At 50.2% G+C, this 23,299-nt stretch overlaps 1 protein-coding gene across 12 annotated transcripts in view; it reads left to right on the top strand.

The window, feature by feature from the left end:
- Positions 1–17,958, top strand: part of mical1 (microtubule associated monooxygenase, calponin and LIM domain containing 1) — a 204,904-nt gene extending 186,946 nt beyond the window's left edge. For 10 of the 12 annotated variants that reach the window (XM_038819533.1, XM_038819539.1, XM_038819535.1 and 7 more), the window contains 3 exons: positions 13,557–13,644; positions 14,609–14,682; positions 16,708–17,958. In XM_038819533.1, coding sequence (XP_038675461.1) covers positions 13,557–13,644; positions 14,609–14,682; positions 16,708–16,904 — 359 coding nt within the window. In that variant the 3' untranslated portion in view covers positions 16,905–17,958. Of the gene's footprint in view, positions 1–531; positions 687–13,556; positions 13,645–14,608; positions 14,683–16,707 lie in introns of those variants that run through there. The other 2 variants (XM_038819540.1, XM_038819542.1) reach the window with 2 other exon arrangements.
- Positions 17,959–23,299: the final 5,341 nt, after the last annotated feature.

The raw sequence follows: 23,299 nt of genomic DNA, 5'->3' as shown, positions 1-23,299 counted from the left end.
ATTACTACAGAGTCTGAAGATGAACCTTTAATTGCTGGGGGACTTCAGGATAATGTTGGAGGGGGTGGTAAAGAAATGTGCAATGCCCCCCCCCCCCGCCTCTTTATTAAGAGTGTAATTGAGGAGGTTTTTTTCCTGATGTACTGGACAGTCAAGGAGCTGAGACAGGGTCACGTACAAGCTGAATGGGTCACAGGGTGAATCCGAGTGTTGCAGAGTGCAAACAAGATCAACAGTTCAGAGAATCGGAATGCGACCCATCTTCCCGCGTACTACAGAAATGGAGTGAGACCCATTCTCCCGTATGTTATATTACTTTGTGTAATATAGTATATTACTCTTTTGAACCAGCCGAGTTGATGAAATGAACAGTAGTCTTGTAAAGATAAACTAATTTATTGAGTATTATAGATTATATTTGTGAGTTCTTTTTACTTAATACTAAACTAGTAAACAAATAAAATATGGTAAAGATAACTAACTAACTGTACAATATAATAATGAAATAACTTATAACTTCTCTCTCTCTAGCTATTCTATGTCTTGTCTGTTCACTCTCCTGATGCACACAATCTCAGAAAGAACGGGAAAGTCCTTTTTATATCACCTGATAGTGAGACATCTAGTGTTGAATTGATGGTACTAGTTTTACATACACTGATCATGTATATTGATATACAGAGAACTTGACAGCCCCCTTTTTTTAACATTTTCTTGCAAATATTAAAAGAAAATTTTATATGTGCAAGGCAGTGTCTATTGTACAGCAATCACTAGAATTATGTAAAAGTTCACAAATTCAGACGATTCGGTCTTCTTCTCCTTGCCGATCTTCTTAATGTCAAAGGTGATGAAGAAGTTTTAATGTCTTTGTTGATCATCAAATTTGAATGCAGTTGCTGTTCAATTTGTTTCGAAATTGTGTGACTTAAATGAAGATGATGAAAAATTTTCGTAGCATCTGTGACTTGAAGTAGATCTCTACGATTTCTTCTAAGAATGGTGCCATCTGAAATTTTTATCAGATAAGATCTTGGAGAGAATTGCCTAATTATGCGAACAATGTCAGACCAACCTCCTTCAGGAAGTCTTAATGTATCAGTATCATTCTCACATAGAGCAGACAATTCTTCTGAATGTAGATCAAAATATTACTTTTGTTTCATGGCCCCATTGCGGACTCGGACCGCAGAGACAGCTCCGTAATATAGGTCCCCCCGATCGGCCGCGCGCCCCTGCATCGGACCGGCGCTATCTGGGTCCGCAGCCACCATGCGAGAGTCCTGACCGGCCAGACCATGTTAGTTCCACGCTGTCAGGAACTCAGCTGGTCGGATGCGGAGATCCGCTGGGCGGGCTTCTGGCAAAGTTGATTCTCCGCCCCCGCGCCAAATGCGATTTTGGCGCAGGGTTGCAGAGAATCCAGTTAATTCTCCCTCATTCCACATAAACTTAATGAGATCCATTCTCCAGCATTCTACAGAAAAAGAGTGTGATCATTCTCCGGCATCAGAAACAGAATGAGATCCATCCTCAAACATTCACCGTAGTTACATTGTATATATTGTGTTGCCATATTATGTATTCTCTTGAATTTTCTTGAATTCTGTTTAATTCCCTTTTCTTCCCATGTACTGAATGATCTGTTGAGCTGCTTGCAGAAAAATACTTTTCACTGTACCTCGGTACACGTGACAATAAACAAATCCAATCCAATCCAATCCAAACATTCTACAGAAACAGAGTGAGATCCATCCTCAAACATTCTACAGCAACAGAGTGAGATCCATCCTCAAACATTCTACAGCAACAGAGTGAGATCCATCCTCAAACATTCTACAGCAACAGAGTGAGATCCATTCTCCCACATTCTACAAAAAGGGAGTGATGCCACTCTCTGGCATTAAACAGAAACAGAGTGGGCAGGATTCTCCAATAACAGGGCTAAGTGTTGACGCCGTCGTAAATACCAGAGCGTTTTAGGATGGCGTCAACAGGCCCCATAGTCCACCAATTCAGTGGCCCACAAGGGGCCAGCACGGGCGCCAGGAGAAGCGTGGGGGAGCGGCCGGCGATCGGCGTCTGATACGTGGGCCGCGACGCTACGGCGCCTTAAAAAAACGCACCCCCCCCCCCCCCCCCCCCCCCCACACACACACAGCCGTCGGAGGGAAGATGGCCGCCTGCCAGGCAGCGCCCAGGTTCCGCGATCTGGAAATGCTCCTGGACGCCGTGGAGCAGAGGAAGGGGGGCTCTGGGGGGCCGATCGCAGGACCCCAGGCGCCACTGTTCGATGTTTGTAGATGCAGGTGGACGAGGCCGTCAGCGCCGTCGGGCCGGCAGCCAGGACAGGTGAGCAGTTGCGTAAAAATCTGCACGACCTACTCAGGGCAGCCAGGGTGAGTACTCAGCACTGAGCCCCTGGCACTAACCCCCCCCCCCCCCCCCCCCCCCAGGGGGACGGTATAACCTCTGCCCTGACCCACATGGACGCACCCACCCATGCCAGCCACATTGGCCGGGTGCCCTGTGCACCTATGCCATGATAGACCCAACTGCTGGACTGCATGCGTCGGACCGCCTAACACTGTTGATGTTTGTGTGCCCCCATCCAAGAGAAGAACGTCCATAACCGCAGGGAGCAGGAGAAAACTGGAGGCAGTGCACCTGAATTGCACCCCCTCACCGTGCAGGAGCAGAGGGCACTGGAGCTCGCTGGCGGACCCGAGGACCGGGTGGTTGCTGATGCCCAGATCGGAGGCATGCCACCGAGTGAGACCCCACCCCCTCACCCCCAAGCCGCACCCCACTCCCTCACCCCACCCCCTCACACCACTCTTTCGCACCACGCCCTCACACCACCCCCTCACACTACCCCTCGCACCACCCCCTCACCCCATCCCCCTGTCTAACCATACATGCTGTCTTGTGTCTTACAGGCCCATCCGGCGCCCCCAGCCAGTGCCAGGTCCCTGTCATGGTGGGTGGTTCACGGCGACCGCAACTGTCTTCCCCCCCCCCCCCCCCTTCCTTCCCCGACACCCCCCCTGACCCAGGAAGGACTGCCACCCACGCAGCAGCCATGGCCATGTCCGTTTTGGCACCCACGCCAACCCCTACCTCCTCCGGATGCCTCGTCAGTCCACATATCTGGCTGACGATTTGTTATATGTCGTTAGAACCACGTCGTTGGGACTTCGGCTCATGCGGGGCACAGAATCGTTGGGGGCCCGGAGAATCGCTCGGCGGGCCACCTCCCGTGATTCTCTGGGCCATGTGGTGCACGCCGCGATCGCTCGATTTTCGGGGGACCGGAGATTTGCAAAATGGCTATTCTCCAGCCGTGTGCTGACTCGGAGAATCCCACCCAGTGAGACCCATTCTCCGGCATTCAACAGAAACAGAGGGTGGGATTCTCCGCGAACCGACGGTGGGGGGGGCAACTCCGGCGCGAAGGAGTGGCGTGAACCACTCTGGCGTCGGGCCGCCCCAAAGAGCCTCTGCCGGCCGGTGCGTGTTCGCGCATGCGCGGGAGCGCCAGTGTGCGCTGGCATCATCCCAGTGCATGCGCAGGAGTGTTCATCTCCGCATTGGCCATCGCGGACTGTTACAGCGGCTGATGCGGAGGAATAGAGTGCCCCCACGGTACAGGACCGCCTGTGGGGGCACCTCCTGGGCCCAGATCCCCCCCCCCACCGAGGACCCTGGAGGCCGCCTGCGGAGCCAGGTCCCGCCGGTAAGTACCTGTTGTAATTTACGCTGGCGGGACCAGCCGTAAACGGGCGGCCACTCGGCCCATTGCAGGTCGGACAATCGCCAGGGGGGGACACTACTGCCGACCGGCGCGATTCCCGTCCCCGCCAAATCCCCGGCGCTGGAGAATTCAGAGGCCGGCGGGAGCGGGATTCACGCTGCCCCCCTAGCAATTCTCTGACCCAGCGGGGGGTCGGAGAATCCAGCCCAGAGTGAGAACCATTCTTCAGCATTCTATAGAAATAGGGATGGATTCTCCGCAGCCCGCGCCAAAATCACGTTTGGTGTGGGGGTGGAGAATCCAATTTGGCACTTAAATTGGGCCAGGCGCCTGTCTGATGATTCTCCGGGCCCTGCAAATCGGCACGTGCGCACAGTACTCTGTGTGGCTGGGGGCCATTGCCAGAGGCCAGCCCAGAGATCATCCGCTCCCGACCAGCCAAGTTCCCGATGCTGTGGAACTAACATGCTATGGCCGGTCGGGATGCTCGCTTGGCGGCTGCGGACTCAGTCCACAGCCGCCCTGGTGGGGGTGCGGGGGATTGGGCACCGGGTGGGCTTTTTGGGTGGCCGGGGGAGAGATCGGGCCGGGCGGATCTTCGGAGTAGGGCCGATCGGGAGGGGGCCTACATATTCCAGCTGCCTCCACGGTAGAGTCCGCCATGGCGCTTGCCGAGGCCACGGCGTGCGCATGCGCGGATTCAAAACCAGAAGTGCGGGGCCTGTATGCACAGCTAAAACTGTGTGAGCATTCCGGGGCCCTGCCAGCCCCCTGAAGGTGAGTGAATCAGCTTGTATTTTTGAGGAAACCCGGGAGTGCAACACCAGCGTTTTTACACCGCTGTGGGGCCAGAGCCCTAATTTGGGAGAATCCAGCCCATGGAGTGAGACCCATTCTCTGGCATTAAACAGAAACAGAGTGAGATACATTGTCCTGGATTCTACAGAAATGGAATGAGACCCATTCGTCGAAACGGAATCAAATCCATTTCACAGAAGCGAAATGAGATCCATATTCCCGCATTCCACAAAACCGGAGTGACATCCATACTCTGGCATTCTACAAAAACGGAGTGAGATTCGTTCTCCGGCATTCTGCAGGAAAGGAGTGATGCCCATTTCCTCCATTCTACAGAACCGGAGTCAGATCAATTCTCCGGCAGTATACAGAAACGGACTGATGCCCATTTGCCCCCAATATACAGAAACAGAATCAGATCCATTCTCCCACATTCTACAGAAATAGAGTGAAATTCACTCTCCAGCATTCTACAGCAACATGGCGCCGGCCGTGCGTGGACCCGGCCTGCCAAATGGTGCCACCCCTTTGGCCGACTTGCGACCCCCAGACCATCCCCAACAGTACACCCTGCCCACGGATCGGTCCTCCCCCAACTGTGGCAGAGATGTACTGAGTCCGCAGCCGCCATGGCGAGTTCCCGACAAGTAATATCATGAGACACACGCCGTCGGGAAATCAGCCGGTCGGGGGCGGAGCATTGGGGGAGGCCCTCCGGCAACGTCCTGAGGCCATCGAGAAGGCGTGCTTTGGATGGGGTGGCACATCGCCCCACGATTTTGGCACAAACTTTGATTCTCCGGACGATCACCGAACATGATTTTGGCGTCGGCGACAGGAGAACCCCGCCCCCATTTTCTGCCATTCACAGAAGCAGAGTGCGGCGCATTCTGCCGCATTCTACAGAAACGAAGTGAGAGCCGTACTCCAGCATTCTACAGAAACGGAGTGAGATCAGTACTCTGGCATTCTACTGAAACACAGTGAGATCCATTCCCGGCATTCCACAGAAACGGTGTCAGATCAGTACTCCGGCATTCTACAGAAACGGAGTGATGTACAGTCTTCGGCATTCTACAGAAACGGAGTCAGATCCATACTCCGGCAAACTATAGAAACATAGTGAGATCTATACTCCGGCATTCTACAGAAAGGGAGTGAGATCCATACTCCAGCATTCTACAGAAACAGAGTGAGATCTATACTCCCGTATTCTACGGAAAGGGAGTGAGATCCATACTCCTGCATTCTCCAGAAACGGAGTCAGATTCATTCTCCGGCATCCTACAGAAACAGAGTGAGACCCGTTTTCCAGCATTCCACAGAAAGGGAGTGAGATCCATTCTCCGTCATTCTACAGGAACGGAGTCAGATCCGTACTCCGCTAACACAATGATATCCATTCTCCAGGATGCTACAGAAACAGAGTGAGATCCGTTCTCCGGGATTCTACAGAAACAGAGTGAGATCCATTCTCCGTCACTCTACAGGAACGGAGTCAGATCCGTACTCCGCTAACACAGTGACATCCATTCTCCAGGATGCTACAGAAACAGAGTCAGATCCGTTCTGCGGGACTCTACAGAAACGGAGTGAGATCAATTCTCCCGTATTCTACAGAAACAGAGTGAGAACCGTTCTCCGGGACTCTACAGAAACAGAGTGAGATCCGTTCTCCGGGACTCTACAGAAACAGAGTGAGACCTGTTCTCCGGGACTCTACAGAAACAGAGTGAGATCCATTCCCGGCATTTCACAGAAACAGAGTGAGATCCGTACCCCGGCATTCTACCGAAAGGTGTCAGATCCATTCCCGGCATTCCACAGAAACGGAGTGAGGTCCGTACTCCGGGATTCTACAGAAACAGAGTCAGATCTGCTCTCCGGGACTCTACAGAAACGGAGTCAGATCCGTATTCCGGGATTCTACAGAAACGGAGTCAGATCCGTTTTCCGGGATTCTACAGAAACGGTGTCAGATCCATTCTCCGGCATTCTACAGAAACGGAATCAGATCCATTCTCCAGCATTTACAGAAACGGAGTCAGATCCGTTCTCCCGCATTCTACAGAAACGGAGTCAGATCCATTCTCCAGCATTCTACAGAAACGGAGTCAGATCCGTTCTCCAGCATTCTACAGAAACGGAGTCAGATCCATTCTCCCGCAATCTACAGAAACGGAGTCAGATCCATTCTCCAGCATTCTACAGAAACGGAGTCAGATCCGTTCTCCAGCATTCTACAGAAACGGAGTCAAATCCATTCTCCATCATTCTACAGAAACGGAGTCAGATCCATTCTCCAGCATTCTACAGAAACGGTGTCAGATCCATTCTCCCGCAATCTACAGAAACGGAGTCAGATCCATTCTCCAGCATTCTACAGAAACGGAGTCAAATCCATTCTCCATCATTCTACAGAAACGGTGTCAGATCCATTCTCCCACATTCCACAGAAACGGAATCAGATCCATTCTCCCGCATTCCACAGAAACGGAATCAGATCCATTCTCCCGCATTCTACAGAAACGGAGTCAGATTCATTCTCCAGCATTCTACAGAAACGGAGTCAGATCCGTTCTCCAGCATTCTACAGAAACGGAGTCAGATCCATTCTCCCGCAATCTACAGAAACGGAGTCAGATCCATTCTCCAGCATTCTACAGAAACGGAGTCAGATCCGTTCTCCAGCATTCTACAGAAACGGAGTCAAATCCATTCTCCATCATTCTACAGAAACGGAGTCAGATCCATTCTCCAGCATTCTACAGAAACGGTGTCAGATCCATTCTCCCGCAATCTACAGAAACGGAGTCAGATCCATTCTCCAGCATTCTACAGAAACGGAGTCAAATCCATTCTCCATCATTCTACAGAAACGGTGTCAGATCCATTCTCCCACATTCCACAGAAACGGAATCAGATCCATTCTCCCGCATTCCACAGAAACGGAATCAGATCCATTCTCCCGCATTCTACAGAAACGGAGTCAGATCCATTTTCCCGCATTCTACAGAAATGGAGTCAGATCCATTCTCCCGCAATCTACAGAAACGGAGTCAGATCCATTCTCCCGCATTCTACAGAAACGGAGTCAGATCCATTCTCCCGCATTCTACAGAAACGGAGTCAGATCCATTCTCCCGCAATCTACAGAAACGGAGTCAGATCCATTCTCCCGCATTCTGCAGAAACGGAGTCAGATCCGTTCTCCAGCATTCTACAGAAACGGAGTCAGATCCATTCTCCTGCATTCCACAGAAACGGAGTCAGATCCGTTCTCCCGCAATCTACAGAAACGGAGTCAGATCCATTCTCCCGCATTCTACAGAAACGGTGTCAGATCCATTCCCGGCATTCCACAGAAACGGAGTCAGATCCGTTCTCCCGCATTCTACAGAAACGGAATCAGATCCATTCTCCCGCATTCTACAGAAACGGTGTCAGATCCATTCTCCCGCATTCCACAGAAACGGAATCAGATCCATTCTCCCGCATTCCACAGAAACGGAATCAGATCCATTCTCCCGCAATCTACAGAAACGGAGTCAGATCCATTCTCCCGCATTCTACAGAAACGGAGTCAGATCCATTCTCCCGCATTCCACAGAAACGGTGTCAGATCCATTCCCGGCATTCTACAGAAACGGTGTCAGATCCGTACTCCGGCAAACTATAGAAACATAGTGAGATCTATACTCCGGTATTCTACAGAAACAGAGTGAGATCCATTCCCGGCATTCTACAGAAACGGTGTCAGATCCATTCTCCGGCATTTTACAGAAAAGGAGTGATGTCCATTTTTCGGCATTCTACGGAAAAGGAGTCAGATCCATACTCCCGCATTCCACAAAAACAGAGTGAGATGCATTCTCCGGCATCCTACAGAAACGGCGTGAGACCCATTTTCCAGCATTCCACACAAAGGGAGTGAGATCCATTCTCTGTCATTCTACAGGAACGGAGTCAGATCCGTACTCCGCTAACACAGTGATGTCCATTCTCCAGGATTCTACAGAAACAGAGTGAGATCCGTTCTCCGGGAGTCTACAGAAACAGAGTCAGATCCGTTCTCCAGGATTCTACAGAAACGGAGTGAGATCAATTCTCCCGTATTCTACAGAAACAGAGTGAGATCCATTCTCCGGCATTCCACACAAACAGAGTCAGATCTGGGGCGGGATTCTCCGAGCCCCTGCCGAGTCAGAAAATCACCGGGGGAGGGGGGAGGCCGAATTCTCCGGCGCCGGGAATCGCGGCCTGCCGGTCTGCAGCCACTGGTAGCGCCCCCCCCCCCCCCCCAGGCGATTCTCCGCCCCGCGATGGGCTGAGCGGCCGCCCATTTTCGGGCGGTCTCGCTGGCGTCAATCAAACCAGGTCCTTACCGGTGGGACCTGGCTCTAGGGACGGTCTGCGGAGATCTCGGGGAAGGGGGGGTGTGAGGGCATCTGGCCCCAGGGGGAGCCCCCACTGTGGCCTGGCCCTCGATCGGGGCCCACCGATCCACGGGTGGGCCTTTCCCTCCGCGCCGGCTGCTGTCAACCTTCGCCATGGCCGGCACAGAGAAGAACCCCTCTGCGTATGCACTGAGATGACGCAAGCACATGCTGGTGCTCCCGCGCATGCGTCACCGTGCGCCGGCCGACGGAGGCCCTTCCGCGCCGGGAGGGCTGGCGTGGCGCCAACCCCGTCAGCGCGGCCTGGCCCCTGAAGGTGCGGAGAAGTCAGTTCTATTCTCCAGTGTCCACAGAAACGGAGTGAGGGGCGGGATTCTCCAACTCTCTGCCGGGCTGGAGAATCGCGAGGGGGCGGTGTGAATCCCGCCCCGCCACCCGGACGCCGGCTTCCGGATTCTCTGGCGGCAGTTTTTTGGTGGAGGGGGAATCGCGTCGCGCCGGTCGGGGGTTGTTGGCAATGGCCATCCCGGCGATTCTCCGCCCCGCGAAGGGCTCCGCCGACGTAAATGAGACCAGGTCCTTACCTGCAGGACCCAGCTCTGCGGGCGGCCTGCAGAGTCCTCGGGGAGGCGCGGGGGAATCTGACCCCGGCGGTGGGGGGGGGGGGGGGTGGTATTCTGCTTCTGTAGAATACTGGAGAACGGATGTTCTCCGTTTCTGTAGAATGCCGGAGAATGGAGAATGGATCTCACGCCGTTTCTGGAGAATGGATCTCACTCCGTTTAGTACAGATTTGGGGCGGGATTCTCCCCTACCCTGCGGGGCGGGCCGTACCAGCCCCGAGGAGTGGTATGACCCACTCCAGCGTCAGGCAGCCCGGAAGGTGTGGAATCCTCACCTTCAGGGGCTAGGCCGGCGGGGTTGGCGCTGTGCCAACCCATGCCAAAGGGCCTTCTCTGGCTGGCACAAGTCCACCGAGGGGGTTCCATTCTCCGGCATTCTACAGAAACGGAGAACATCCGTTCTCCAGTATTCTACAGAAGCAGAGTCAGATCAATTCTCCGGCTTTCTACAGAAAATAGAGTGAGATTCATTCTCCCACATTCTACAGAAACGGAGTGAGATCCATTCTTCCGCATTTTTCAGAAACGGTGTGAGTCTCAGGCTGGATTCTCCATCGGCAGGATGCTCCGTTTTGCCGGCAGCGCACGCACACCCACGGATTTCCCATCAGCTTGGGTGTGCCCATAATCGGAAACGGCATTGACCGGCTGCCTGGATGGTTGTCCTGCTGCCAGCGAGCGAGCGCCACGTCAAAAACAGGTGCAGCAGGACGGAGAACGCCACCCCCTGGGCGCGATTCTCAAAAATGGAGTCAGACTGTTCGCGCCATCATGGACGCCGTTGTGTTTCACGACGGTGCGAAATGGGCGCGAGGACTACCGATTCTGGACCCCACAGAGGGCCAGCACGGTGCATGCGCGGTTGGGCCGCGCCAACCCGTGCATGCACAGGGGGACTTCTTCAGCGCGCCGGCCCCGACGCAACATGGTGTGGGGGTTCAGGGGCCGGTCGCGCATGGAGGGGGGGGGAAAGAGGCCGGCCAGCCAATTGGTGGGCCCTGATCGTGGGCCAGACCCCATTGGAGCCCCCCCCCCCAACCAGGCCGCCCCCCCCGACCCTTCGCGCAGAGCTCCCGCCGGCAGCGACCAGGTGTGGACGGCGCCGGCGGGACTCTGGTTTTTCCACGCGACCGCTCGGCCCATCTGGGCTGGAGAATCAGCGGTCCCACCGCATACAGCGGCCCGCGACCGCCGACACATCAAACGCGCCAGCGCAAATTGCGCCGATTCTCCGCATCGCGGAGAATGCGCACCGGCGTCGGGGCGGCATGGCGCGGTTACGGCGATTCTCCGCCGCGGGGCTCGGAGAATCGCGCCCTCTTTCTTCACATTCCGTATTTTACAGAAACAGAGTGAGGTCCATTCTCCCACATTCTTCCAAACGGAGTGAGACCCATACTCCTACATTCTTCAGAACCGGAGTGAGATCCATTCTTTTTTAAAAATAAGTTTAGAGTACCCAAATATTTTTTTTCAATTGAGGGGCAATTTAGCGTGGCCAATCCGCCTAAGCTGCACATCTTTCGGTTGTGGGGACGAAACTAACGCAACACGGGGTGAATGTGTAAACTCCACACGGACAGTGACACGGCGTCGGGATCGAACCCGGCCCTCAGCAGCGTGAGTGAGATCCATTCTTCTGCATTCAGCAGAACCGGAGTGAGCCATAGGGCTGGATTCTCCAATCCTGCGTCTATGTCCGCAGCATCCGTCCGGTCTTACGACCAGAAAGTCGGCACTGCCCCGCACTGATCCTCTGTCCGGTGGGGGCCTAGCAGCTGCGCAATGTAAAGCCCCCAGCTTTACCTGTGGATACGGACGGAGCATGGCAGGGTCTGAGGCTGCGCATGCCCATTGGCCTGGGGTGGTCACGCCGTGCAACATAGTGCCAGCCATGCGCGGACCCGCCCTGCCAAATACTTCTCCCCTGTAAGCAGCCTCACTACCCCTGAACCACCGACACCAGTCCCCCCAATGCAGCCACCCCCTGCCAGTGAAATGGCAACCCCCCCCCCCCCCCCCCCGCCGACTGTGGCGATGCAGGACTCGGTCCATAACTTCCATGTGAGATCCCTGAACAGTGTGTGCACATGTGTCCCACGCCGTCGGGGACTTGGCCCATCGGGGGCGGAGCATCAGGGGAGGGCCTCAGCTGATGTTCTGAGGCCGTCCATACAGCTTGCAGCGTTTTTGAGGGGATGGAGCATCGCAAAAACGGGGCCGCCCCCCATTTCTTCATAAACAGGCCCGCATCACCCTCTTTCTGCAGAACCTGAGTGGGACCCAGCGATAGGCCAGAGAACCAAAGTTCCCGCCTCTTTCACGATACTCCACCCACTCCAAAGCGGTGTACTCAGTGAGTCCGCCGCGCAACGTATCAATGGCCTCAAGACGTTGCCTGAGGTCTGGCCCCGATACTCCGCCCCCAACCAGCTGAGTTCCCGACGGCGTCGTTTGCTTGTGATCTCATCTGTCGGGAACTCGGCGTGGTGGCTGCGGACTCAGTCGGGGGAGGGCCGATCCGCGAGCAGGGAGGACTTTATCAGGGGCTGGGGGCACTGTGGGGGGGGGGGCAGTCCGGGGTGTGCGAGCCGGCCAAAGGGGGGGGGGACACTATTTTGCGGGCTGGGTCCACGAGTAGCCTCCGTCATGTAGCATGGCTCTGCCACTGTAGGCTGCCGCCATGCACATGCGCAGCCATGGACTCGGCAATTCTCTGGGTCATATCGGCAGCTAGAGCCGGGTGCTCTACGCTGCCGTCCTGCTAACCCCCAGCTACACGGAGGATTGGTGGCCGTTTTACCCCACCATTCCCATACCGCGTGGGGACAAAGCCGGAGAATTGGAGAAACCAGCCCCTATTCACCCTCACTTTACAGAACCAGAGTGAGATCATGAGCGGGATTCTCTGCTTGACACCTATTTTGTAATTGGCGATCAAGCAGTGAATCCATTTTTATGACCGACTCCGGGTCGGAGCCTGTTTTCGGACGCTCCGCGCCCTCCAAAATGGCATCATCGGGGAGTACGCTGCACGCTTCAGGACGTTACCTGAAGGTCCTCCCCTGAAACTCCGCCTCCGCTGGGCCGAGTTCACGATGGCGGGGTTCACTTGTGCTCTCAGTATTCGTGAACCTCGCGTGGCGGCTGTGACTGTGTAGAACAGTGTCTTGAGCTCTGCAACTTTGAACCTTGGGGCCGCTCTTCGTTGTCCTAACTTCTTGGCTGGAATGAGAGTGTGTGGGGGAGTGACTCCCATTCTCCTACATTCTACAGAAACAGAGTAAGACCCATATTCCTACATTAAGCAGCTCCAACTTGTCAGGCTTTCGAGTGCCAATCTCAACAGCAGCAAATCCAAGGCCGGCATCGGTTGGAATTGCACTAGTTCCATGTGGCACCGGGGCTGGCCCACTTGCATGTCCTGAATTGCTCTACGACCAGCGCCGCTATCAGGATCAGAGAACACCACCGATTCAGTCCCGGCGTCAGTTTCCAGAACGGAGAATCCAGCCCCCAATCTCCCACATTCCACAGAAATTAAGTGAGTCCTATTCTTCTGCATTCTACAGAAATGGACAGCCCCATTCTCCTCCATTCTACAGAAACAGAGTGAGTCCCATTCTCCTCCATTCTACAGAAACAGAGTAAGACCCATATTCCTACATTCTCCAAAGTCGGAGTGAGACCTATACTCCAACATTCCCCAAAATCGGACTAAGACCCATTCTCCCACACACCACAGCTGCCATCTGCAGTCAGCATATATTAAAAGAAGCTTCGACAGGATCGAGGGAATTGTGGAGAAAGAGATGTCAAGTTGTGCAACTAAAGGGTAATAAAGTCACGAGAGAAAGACGCAGAAGCAGATGTGTGCTCACAGGAAATCTGATGCCTCCCTGACAGTTTGAGGAGACTGAGATCTATCAATAAAGGGAAGGCACTGTTGGGTCTACTTGGTCCTAAACATTCTTTTTGTGACAGGTGAGCAGCAAGATTTAATGCAGCAGTGGATCGCACTCGTGCAAGAAAAAAACCAACTTCTGAGTGAAGAGTCCGAATTAATGATACAGTGAGAACAATTCAAGTCCTGAATATATTAATTTTACTGTGTCTTAAAGGAATCTCAGCACCTTATACAAAGCCCAAGTAACCGTAATTGTCTTCAATACAATAAATAGAACAGGGCAATAGCAATCCTTTCAGTGTGAAATGTTCTAGAATAATACATTCTTACAGTGATAGTGTTGCAATGTAATTCAACCCCACAGTGGAGGGTTGATATAGAGGCGGAGGTATGGTGGTTGGGTTGGTGGGTATGGGGGGTGGGGTTAAGGAATTAGGTAGTGAGGATAGTGGATATTGGGGGTGGGGATTGTAGATATGGGAGGTGGGGATGGTGAATATGGGGTTTGGGCATGGTGGATATGGAGGTGTGGAAATGGTGGATATGAGAGGGATGGATATGAGGGGTGGATATGGAGGTGTGGGAATGGTGGATATGAGAGGGATATATATGAAGGGTGGGCATGGTGGATATGGGGTGGGGCTGGTGGATATGGGAATGGTGGATATGCGGTTGGGGTGGTGGATATTATGTTTGGGTGGTGAATATGGGGGTGTGGGATGCTGGATATGGACATGTGGGGGTGGTGGAAATGGGGTGGGATGCTGAATCTGAATGGGTGGTGGTGGATATGGAGGTGGGATGTTGGATATGGGCTTGTGGGGGTAGTGGATATGGGAGGACTGGATGGTGGATAGGAAGAAGTGAGGATACTGAATTGGGGGGGTGGGTATGGGGGGTATAGTCTGTAGGATGCTTCTGTTTTCTGAAGCTGTGGAGGGAAACGAGAGGAAAATGAAAGTAAAGAATAATCTTTGTTGTTTTAATAGAGTAAAGAGTTTTGCATGCAAAGAGGAGATAGTTTGGAGGCTCTCAGCGAGATTGTTTCTGTAAAATGTATGTGTGTAAGTGGAAGGCCCATTGGTCAAAAGGAAAGACTCAATTGTTGTTTTATATGTTTAATGCTCAGTGGTCGTGAGCTGGAATTGGAGGATCAGAAAAGCAGACTGGAACAGGACCTAAGGAGATACATGGGTTTGAATGGTAGGTGACATTCCTTGACATATCTCTCATTATTTTCCTATACATCTCCATATTCCTCCTTTCAACGCCTCACCAACCTTCCCTTCCCAGAGCCTTTTCTATTGATTTGCCTGCACAAAACATTGAGACAATTTCCACTGAAAATGACCCCTGCTGTGGAGTACTGGTACCACCAGGTGGCAGTGTTGAGGGAAACTTTTAAAAACAATTCTCCGTTTCTCTTTTTTCTGCAAAACTATATTTTATTCATAAAATATTACAAATATTTCAAAATGGCCATCACACAAAGTGCAATAATATTCACGTTTTCTAGATAGATCATGCTGCACTCTTGAGGTGCTTCAGCAAACATGTAGGGCGGGATTCTCCGTCCTGCCACACCCATTTTCTGGTGCGGCACGTCCCCGCCAGCAGTGGGATCCTCCATTCCGGCAGCCAGCCTGCAGGCAAAGCAGAGGAACCCACCGACGGAGAATTCCGCTGGTAATATTCACCATATACATTCAATGTGAGTCATAAAGCACAAGGAGGTCTGTACAATTCCCAGCCCCCTGGTGTACAATTTCCTCTTTTTTTATGCAAAAATATACTTTGTTAGTAAAATATCGGAAATAACATTTTAAACATTTCAAAATGGCCATCACACAAATTGCAATAATATTCAGGTTCTCTACATTCATCGGTGGGAATCTCAGTCAGCCGGCAATGGAATCGTGAAATGCGAATGGGCGGAGAATCGGTCCCGATGCCGAAATTGCGGTGGGGGCCGGCTTCACCCCAAATCGCAATTCTCCATCGCCTCGACAGTGGCGACAATGCGCTCCAGAACGCAAGTACAGCAATCACCATTTGCATATCATTAGCGGGCCTGACCTGGTATTCTCCGGGGCTCCGTGATTCTCCGCTTCCACTAGGGCGAATCCCCCACGGCGAGGTTCACTAGTGCTTTTAAAAATCGTGAAACCGGTGTTGTGACTGATATGGGGAGATGGGGTACGGAAAGTGTCCAACATCGCCATAGTTTGCTGATAGTTGTGCCAATGTCCGGGGGGTGCTTCTCCCAGGGCCGAGGGGAGTAGCTGGGGGTGGCCAGGAGGTGGGCTGTGGGGTCGGGTGGACGGGCACAGAACACCAGTGTCGCAGCCAACAAGGCAGACATGCAGCTGCACACGCCGCTGACTGCGCACACTGTGAACGTAGGTACACAGCTTGTATGGGTGGCCCCACAGGCCTTCACCCCTAGGTGCCCTCTGGCCCCAGGCAACCCATCAGTTGTATGGGCACGCTCCAGTGCAACCAGTGCCATCTTGTTGGCCTGGGATGGTTTGTGTGGGGATTGAAGTGCGTATATGCGGCTGCAGCTTGTTCGGCCTCCTGAGTGTCAATCGCAAATCTGGTGAATGCGGCGCTGTTTCTCATTGGAATCGATTGTGTTCCACGTGGAGACGGTGCTCGCCCCTCAATGGTCATTGAATCGGTCCAGGTACGGCACCAGTTTAGCTGCCATGGAAGTCCACAAATCCTGCCCCGGCATCAACACTAGTCTCAGGGATGGAGAATCCAGCTGGTTATCTTTTATTCAGTGAGTTCCCAAGCTCAATTTTACATATTAAGGAATTGGTTAACCTAGGCTGGTTGCTTCCCCAAGCTGAGAGAAAGGGAAATACAGTCACCCTACAATAGGTAACAGCATGAGAAGAGCCCCTAAAGAGACCTCCCCCGACCTCCAAAGATGCTATTTGACATGGGTGATCTTCACTCAAGCAATGGCTGGCCGACAAACATGCTTGCGGACAACTGTTATGTGATGGCAGGCTGGGGAAGAGGAAAAGAAGGTCTCTATATATGAAAATTTTATCGGAACAAAGTCCTACATTTTCCGGATTCTCCTGTATATGGCAGAAATCTTGGCGGGTGGGATGGATAATTTGACTGACCCATTGACTTCGGGCAGGGAAAATCCTGCCCAAAGTCTTAATTCTGATGCCTTGCTCACATGTTGACTGTTGCTTCTCCACTTTACAGAGTCAAAGAAGACACAGAAGGACCGCCTTGAGGAGGAGAGGATTTACAAGGAGATGATTGAGGTGGTCAAGATGAGGGACAAACTGGTCACATTCTTGGAGCAGCAGAGACTCGAGGAACAAGGGCAATGTGCAGTTGTGGTGCCTGGGGCTGCAGCCAGAGACCTCACTCCAGCTGCCACCATCACCTGGGTATGAATATAGCTGTTAATCTCAAATGGACTGAGATTATTCAGATTGGAGAAGTACTCCAGCAGAAAACCCTTACAAGGGCTTTATCTTTCAATATTCTTGGAGAACACCTCAACTTTCATATTTATTAAAGAAAATTCAGCAAGATTTCCAAGAACCTCATTCTTGTAATTTGCTATATTGTAACCGAGCCTTATGATTGAGGCCTCTTGGAATATTGAGCAACTGAGGACTTTTTGAGGCTCAGCCTTGTATTCTAGGCCTGTCTCTCTGTTGCCCGCATTGTTCATTGTTTCCACTGCACTAGAGGAAACCAGCCCCAAACTGATAAAATCTTTAAATTTACCTCAAACATGTTTCTGTCATAAATACATTACATTTCGGTCTTAAATACATTACAAGTAGATTTTGGTTTTCACGAGAAATGTTCAAAATATTTTTTCTCAAACACTCCGTTCAAGATTTTCCTCACATATTTGAAATGCTCTGCTTTATCTGACTGGCATTAAGTTGTTGATATGAAAGGAAGGTATAGTTTGCTTTACCTTGGAGCCAGCTCTGCACAAGGGCACGGTACCCAGGAATCTGCTTAGACAAATGAGTAACTGCAGCCGTAGTCACTAGCACAGCTCAGGCGGCACCAGGTTCTCACTTTACCCTCATTGGAACTGCTCAGCAACAGTAAAATAACCAGTCCCAGATGACCATAGGCTGCTTTCTCCTTTGAGGGACGGGGAACTGATTTGTGGTGATTTAATCTGAGGATCACCACACCTCAGGTGAGGGGCTAGGTTGAGAAAGTGGGCCTTCAGGAATAACCTCAGCCGGTACAGGAATTGAACCCACGCTGTTGGCCTCGCTCTGCATCACGAACCAGCCGTCCAGCCAACATTCTTACACAAAACAATTTCTGCTCATGATGTATATTCCCTGTTTAATAAAGTGCTATTGTAAAAAGAAATCTTATAAGTTAGATTCTACACAACCGTGCATTAAGAATAATGTATGTTTTTTTAATTCTGTACACTGTAAGTGCTGAATAAAAGGGAATTTTCAAGTCTCTGGTCTGAAAAGTATTTTAAGATGAAGACTACGGAATCTAAGCCATCATATAACCTACAGTCACCTTCAACGGTAAAACTGAGGTTTGCAGTGTTGTTCTGCCACTGTAGGTTTGGAGTGTTGTTCTGCCACTGTAGTCACTATTCTGTTCTCCCAGTGAAGGTGCTAGTCGTCATTGGCATTGTTCCTTACTTGGTGGGTGTGCATTAATTCCACGTGATGCACCAGAGTTAGAAATGGCACTGGCATTGTAACTGAATTTCTGGCCAAAAGGTCACACTTCCCACCCATTTGCTCCAGTATAATCATCACACCCAGCATTTCAACCACTTGCAGCAGGGACTAGTTGCTGCTATAACTGATGCCGTCACTAGATATGGAAAGGCAAGAGCCGTTAACAATTACCGCCAATTAAAATGTCCATGGGCGGGATTCTCTATCCATTCATGCCGACAGGATTCTCCGGCTCCACTGCAGTGTATGGGAGATTTGGCTGAACACCAAATTCTCCGTTGTTGCTAGCAGGTGACTGAACATGAAAATAAAATTACCATCCCCATGTTGCAGAACATATATGTAAATCTGCTTCTACTGCTGTTTTGTTAATTTACATACCGCTCTCCTACATATTAGCTGGCATAATTAGCAGTGTGGGATCTGCCTGGAATGCACTGTTCCTTTAATTAATGCCATCTGTTAATGAGTACTACACAGAGGCTTTCATGTCAAAGTAGAAAGCACTGGCAACTGTTCAATGATTGCGGTTAAATCACCCAAAACAGGAATTACACTGAATGAGTGCCAGAAATAGCAGAGGAAATTAAACTCAGTCTTATTAACGCGATGTAAGACTGGCTTTTACAGAAGTAAACGTTGGAAATTCGGCCCATTAACCCTCCGAAAGAGCAGCCTGCCCTATCTCTGTAACCCCACATAACCTTTGGACACCAAGGGGCAATTTAGCTAAGCCAAACCAGCTAACCGCCGGAATGTGGCGACTAGTGAGTTTTCACAGTAACTTCATTTGAAGCCTACTCGTGACAATAAGCGATTTTCATTTCATTTCATTTCTTTGGACTGTGGGAGAATATCAGAGCGTCCGGAGAAACCCACGCAGAAACGGGGAGAATGTGCAAACTCCATAGTCACCCAAGGAAGTTATGCAAAATACTTCCATCAAGTCACTGTGCAGACAAGGCTGCTGAGAAATAATGTGTTGACTTTTTTTAAATTAGCTTGTCAGCTATGATTTATTTGCATCAGTAACTCAACCTCAATGACGAAGTTTGTGCTAAAAATGGACAACAGATGGGCTAGTGTCTGAAACAGAAATATTCTGGATGGGACTCTCTCTGATGGATAGGCTGTGGATAGTCAACACTTCCCATCATCAAGGTTCATCAATTTGAAAACAGGTTGGGCATCTGAATATGCCAGTTGGAGCCTAGATTTAGTGATCTTTAAATCTGTAACAGGTTCTTTGTAGGTTGGCCAGACCCAAATGATTCATGTTGTATAATTGTTAAAGAGTATGGGGCTTTAAAGCAAATTCCCTGAACGAGGAATGTTGCTGTGGAGGTTGGGTCGAGATGGGGGCAGGCCTTAGTGGGGGGGGGGCAAGATTCCGTAAACTGATCCAGCAATAGGGTCACTACAATTGGTGACAGCAACCGAGATTGGAGAGAGAAGGATGAGCAAACAAAATGATCCCTCCTGATTACTGTCCATGCAGTGACACTTGCTGGAAGTGCATGTGTAGAAGGAGTAGAGTGAAACAGTAATGGGCGGCGCAGTAGCACAGTGGCTAGCACTGTTGCTTCACAGAGCCAGGACCCAGGTTTGATTCCCGGCTTGGGTCACTATCTATGCGGAGTCTGCACATTCTCCCCGTGTTTGCTCCGGGCACTCCAGTTTCCTCCCACAAGTCCCGAAAGCCGTGCTTGTTAGGTGAATTGGACATTCTGAATTCTCCCTCCGTGTACCCGAACAGGTGCCAGAGTGTGGCGACTAGGGGATTTTCACAGTAACATCATTGCAGTGTTAATGTAAGCCTACTTGTGACACAAATAAAGATTATTATTATTAATATTCACTTTTAAAAATAAATTTAGAGTACCCAATCATTTTTTTTCAATTAAGGGGCAATTTAGCGTGGCCAATCCCCCTACCCTGAACATCTTTGCGTTGTGGGGGTGAAACCCATGCAAACACGGGGAGAATGTGCAAACTCCACACGGTCAGTAACCCGGGGTCGGGATCAAACCCAGGTTCTCAGCTCCATAGGTAGCAGTGCTAACAATTGCAACATCCTCTATTAATACATTCGCAACAAGTCTCATCAATGAACAATGACCATTTAGGCAAGGGGTTAATATCTTCGGGAAAGGAAGGGTGAGGATAAAACTGGCAGGGAACATTTGAAAGGGAGAGAAAAAGAGAGGTCAGTGTGTAAGTGAGACTCCTATTTATTAGTTTGCCAACTTATTTCAGTGTTTTAAATTTACTGACTCACTTTGAAGCATGTGTGGATGGAAATAAGGAGGACAAGCAGATTGACCATAGCACTGTGGTGCAGACATTCTATTGGGGCAGTTAAGTGGAACACAGCTGGAGTAGGACAGTATCAATAGGGGGATAGATAGCGCCACCTGCAGTTGAGACAGTTGCCCTTGAAGGATGTGCTGCCTGTCCAGTGCCAGGGTTAAGTACAGCTCCTTGGAGCTGGAATGGAACGTGGAGTGGGAGGGGAAGAATCCAGTGGTTCTGGGTACCAGCAACATAGGCGGGACTAAAAAAAAAGTCCTTAAAAAAAAGGTTCTGCTGTGTGAGCATGAGTAGCTAGCAGCTATGATGTGGAGATGCCGGCGTTGGATTGGGGTGAGCACAGTAAGAAGTCTTACAACACCAGGTTAAAGTCCAACATGTTCATTTCAAACACTAGCTTTCAAAGCACTGCTCCTTCCTCGGGTGGGGAAGGAGCAGTGCTCTGAAAGCTAGTGTTTGAAACAAACTAGCTAGCATCTAAATTAAAAGTCAGTGTTTTAATATTACTGACTCACAGTGAAGCAGACTAGAGCCATGTAATGTTGACATATCAGATACCCAACAAATGACTTGGTTGCTAGCATCCAGCTGAATTTAACCACAGAAATCAAACTCGCAATTTGCCATTGTATGGCCTGAACCAGCTAACTTCATGGGATTTATAAAAGAGAAGACAAAGTTTAATTTTAAAGCTTTATCATTGTTCTTGCAAGCTGCACAACAATTTATTACAGCAAGTAAATTCACAGTAAAATCAGCTGTAACAAATGGACCAGAAAGAGCTGATGGAATGCTTGTTTTTAAGCCTTCCTGAGACTAAGTAGCATCTCCTAAGAATTAGGCCTCGACATGTAATGCAAGCGAAATGGGTTCTCAATTTCAGGTTGCTGTACAGCACACATGAACCTCTGCAGTTATGGCTAAGTTAAAACAAAGTGGTCAGGTACAAACTAGGTTTTCTAGTCAGTTCCGTAACACCGCACACCTATTACTAATTATAGAGTTGAGGGTTCTTTTATGAGGGAGTTGCTTTGAGTTCAGTCAGGCATATGGATAAATACAAACCAATACTACAGTTATCACCAGTTTAATGATTTTGTCCCCTCCCCATTCTGGGTATTGTCCGACAGTGTGGAGACATCAGGCTGGTTCAACCTAACAGAATGAAGGCCTCTTGTATTGGCTGAAAGGGTCCCATATGAGAACGTCCTGACCAGTCTCATCAGGCTCCTAATGAGTATGTATGAAAGGGTACCCAATTTATCCAGAAACAGGCAATTTTGCTCAAAGACCAGTATGGGGAATGAAAATGACTTATTTCTGGAGGAGGGAGGGTTTTTCTGAGATTTAGGCATGTCATTGGGACAGCGAAGAAGCTGTCTCCACATTAAGTGGTCCGATGCCTGGCTGTGCTTGAGGCGTACACCACGTACCAAAATTACAATCGCTCATTCATCATATTGATCAGAATAGAAATCCGCCTCCAAACAGGAATTTAAGGAGTGCTGAAGCATATTCTTGGGATCCAGGACTCATGTGGCTGTTTAGGAATGCCTGATTAATGAAAGCTATGGCACTCTCCAGGGGAAGGCTTGGGGCTGGGGGAGGAAATAGGCCAGTAGTTAAGGAGTATGCGTGGAACCACAGCTATATTGATGCCCCATGCGGTGGCTGTGGTTATTTATGGCCAAGACCACCAAGAAAACCGCAACATATCAAAAGGAATTAGGCGTTGGATTGGATTGTTATATAGCATGAGTCCAAGTGTTATGAATAGGCCAGCAGGTCAGAACTGTGTACACAGCTCTTAGCAATTCCATAACCACTCAGCATTTTATAAGAATTGCTTCCCAGGCCCACCACCAAGTGGCACAATCGTGGGTGTTTCACAGAAGCCTATCGGAGACTGCAATGCTGCAGCACACATTTCCAGGTCACAGGTCACTGCAGCAGTTCAATTTACTGATCAGCTGCTACTCATTGAACAGAATCTCTCCAGCTCTTGATTTACGAGGAGCAGGATCTAACCCAAAGACCTGTTAACATTTTTCAACAAGTGCGTCCTTCACCATCCATAATTTTATACATTGAATAAAAAAATATACACACGAAGCAAATAACATTTCTTCAAAACATTGTTTCAAGCAACCTAACAGTGCAGACTGGTCACATGATCCAATATAAAGTCTATCATCTTCAATAGCATCAAAATCTCTCCCAACCTGCACATGGGCGGGCTCACATTATATTAACTGGATATAATTCACTAAAAGGTCATAGATATTTTAAACATCGTAAACAGGCAACTCAAATTCTCATTTGTTGATTGACTCAATAGGTACTATCCAGCTCGATACTGTTTATGTTAACACCATTGTCGTGGAGAAACTAGTCGCAGATTTTACTGCGACTGGTAGGGCTGGGTGGTTCTGAACCCTTCAGGAGTGTCCGGCAACTAAAGCTTAAACTCCTGGACCCTGCTGTGAGAAACCCAGGAATAAAACCATAGGATTGTATTTATTCTCACGTTTTCAAACAAAAATCACGATCACCAATTACTTATTTAAATTATTGGTGATGGTGAAAAGGCTGCTTAACTGACAATAATCCTCCACTAGGGTACTAATGACTTATTCTTTCATGGAATGTGGGCTTTGCTGGCAAAGCCAGCATTTGTTGCCCATCCCTAATTGCCCTTGAACTGAGTGGTTTGCTCAGCCAGTTCAAAGGGCATTTAAGAGTCACAATTGCTGTGGGCTTGGAATCATATGTAGGCCTGATCTAATAAGGACGGC

Source organism: Scyliorhinus canicula, chromosome 15 (genome assembly GCF_902713615.1).
Source record: "Scyliorhinus canicula chromosome 15, sScyCan1.1, whole genome shotgun sequence".
NCBI lineage: Eukaryota > Metazoa > Chordata > Chondrichthyes > Carcharhiniformes > Scyliorhinidae > Scyliorhinus > Scyliorhinus canicula.
This window is presented reverse-complemented; position numbering and strand designations above follow the sequence as displayed.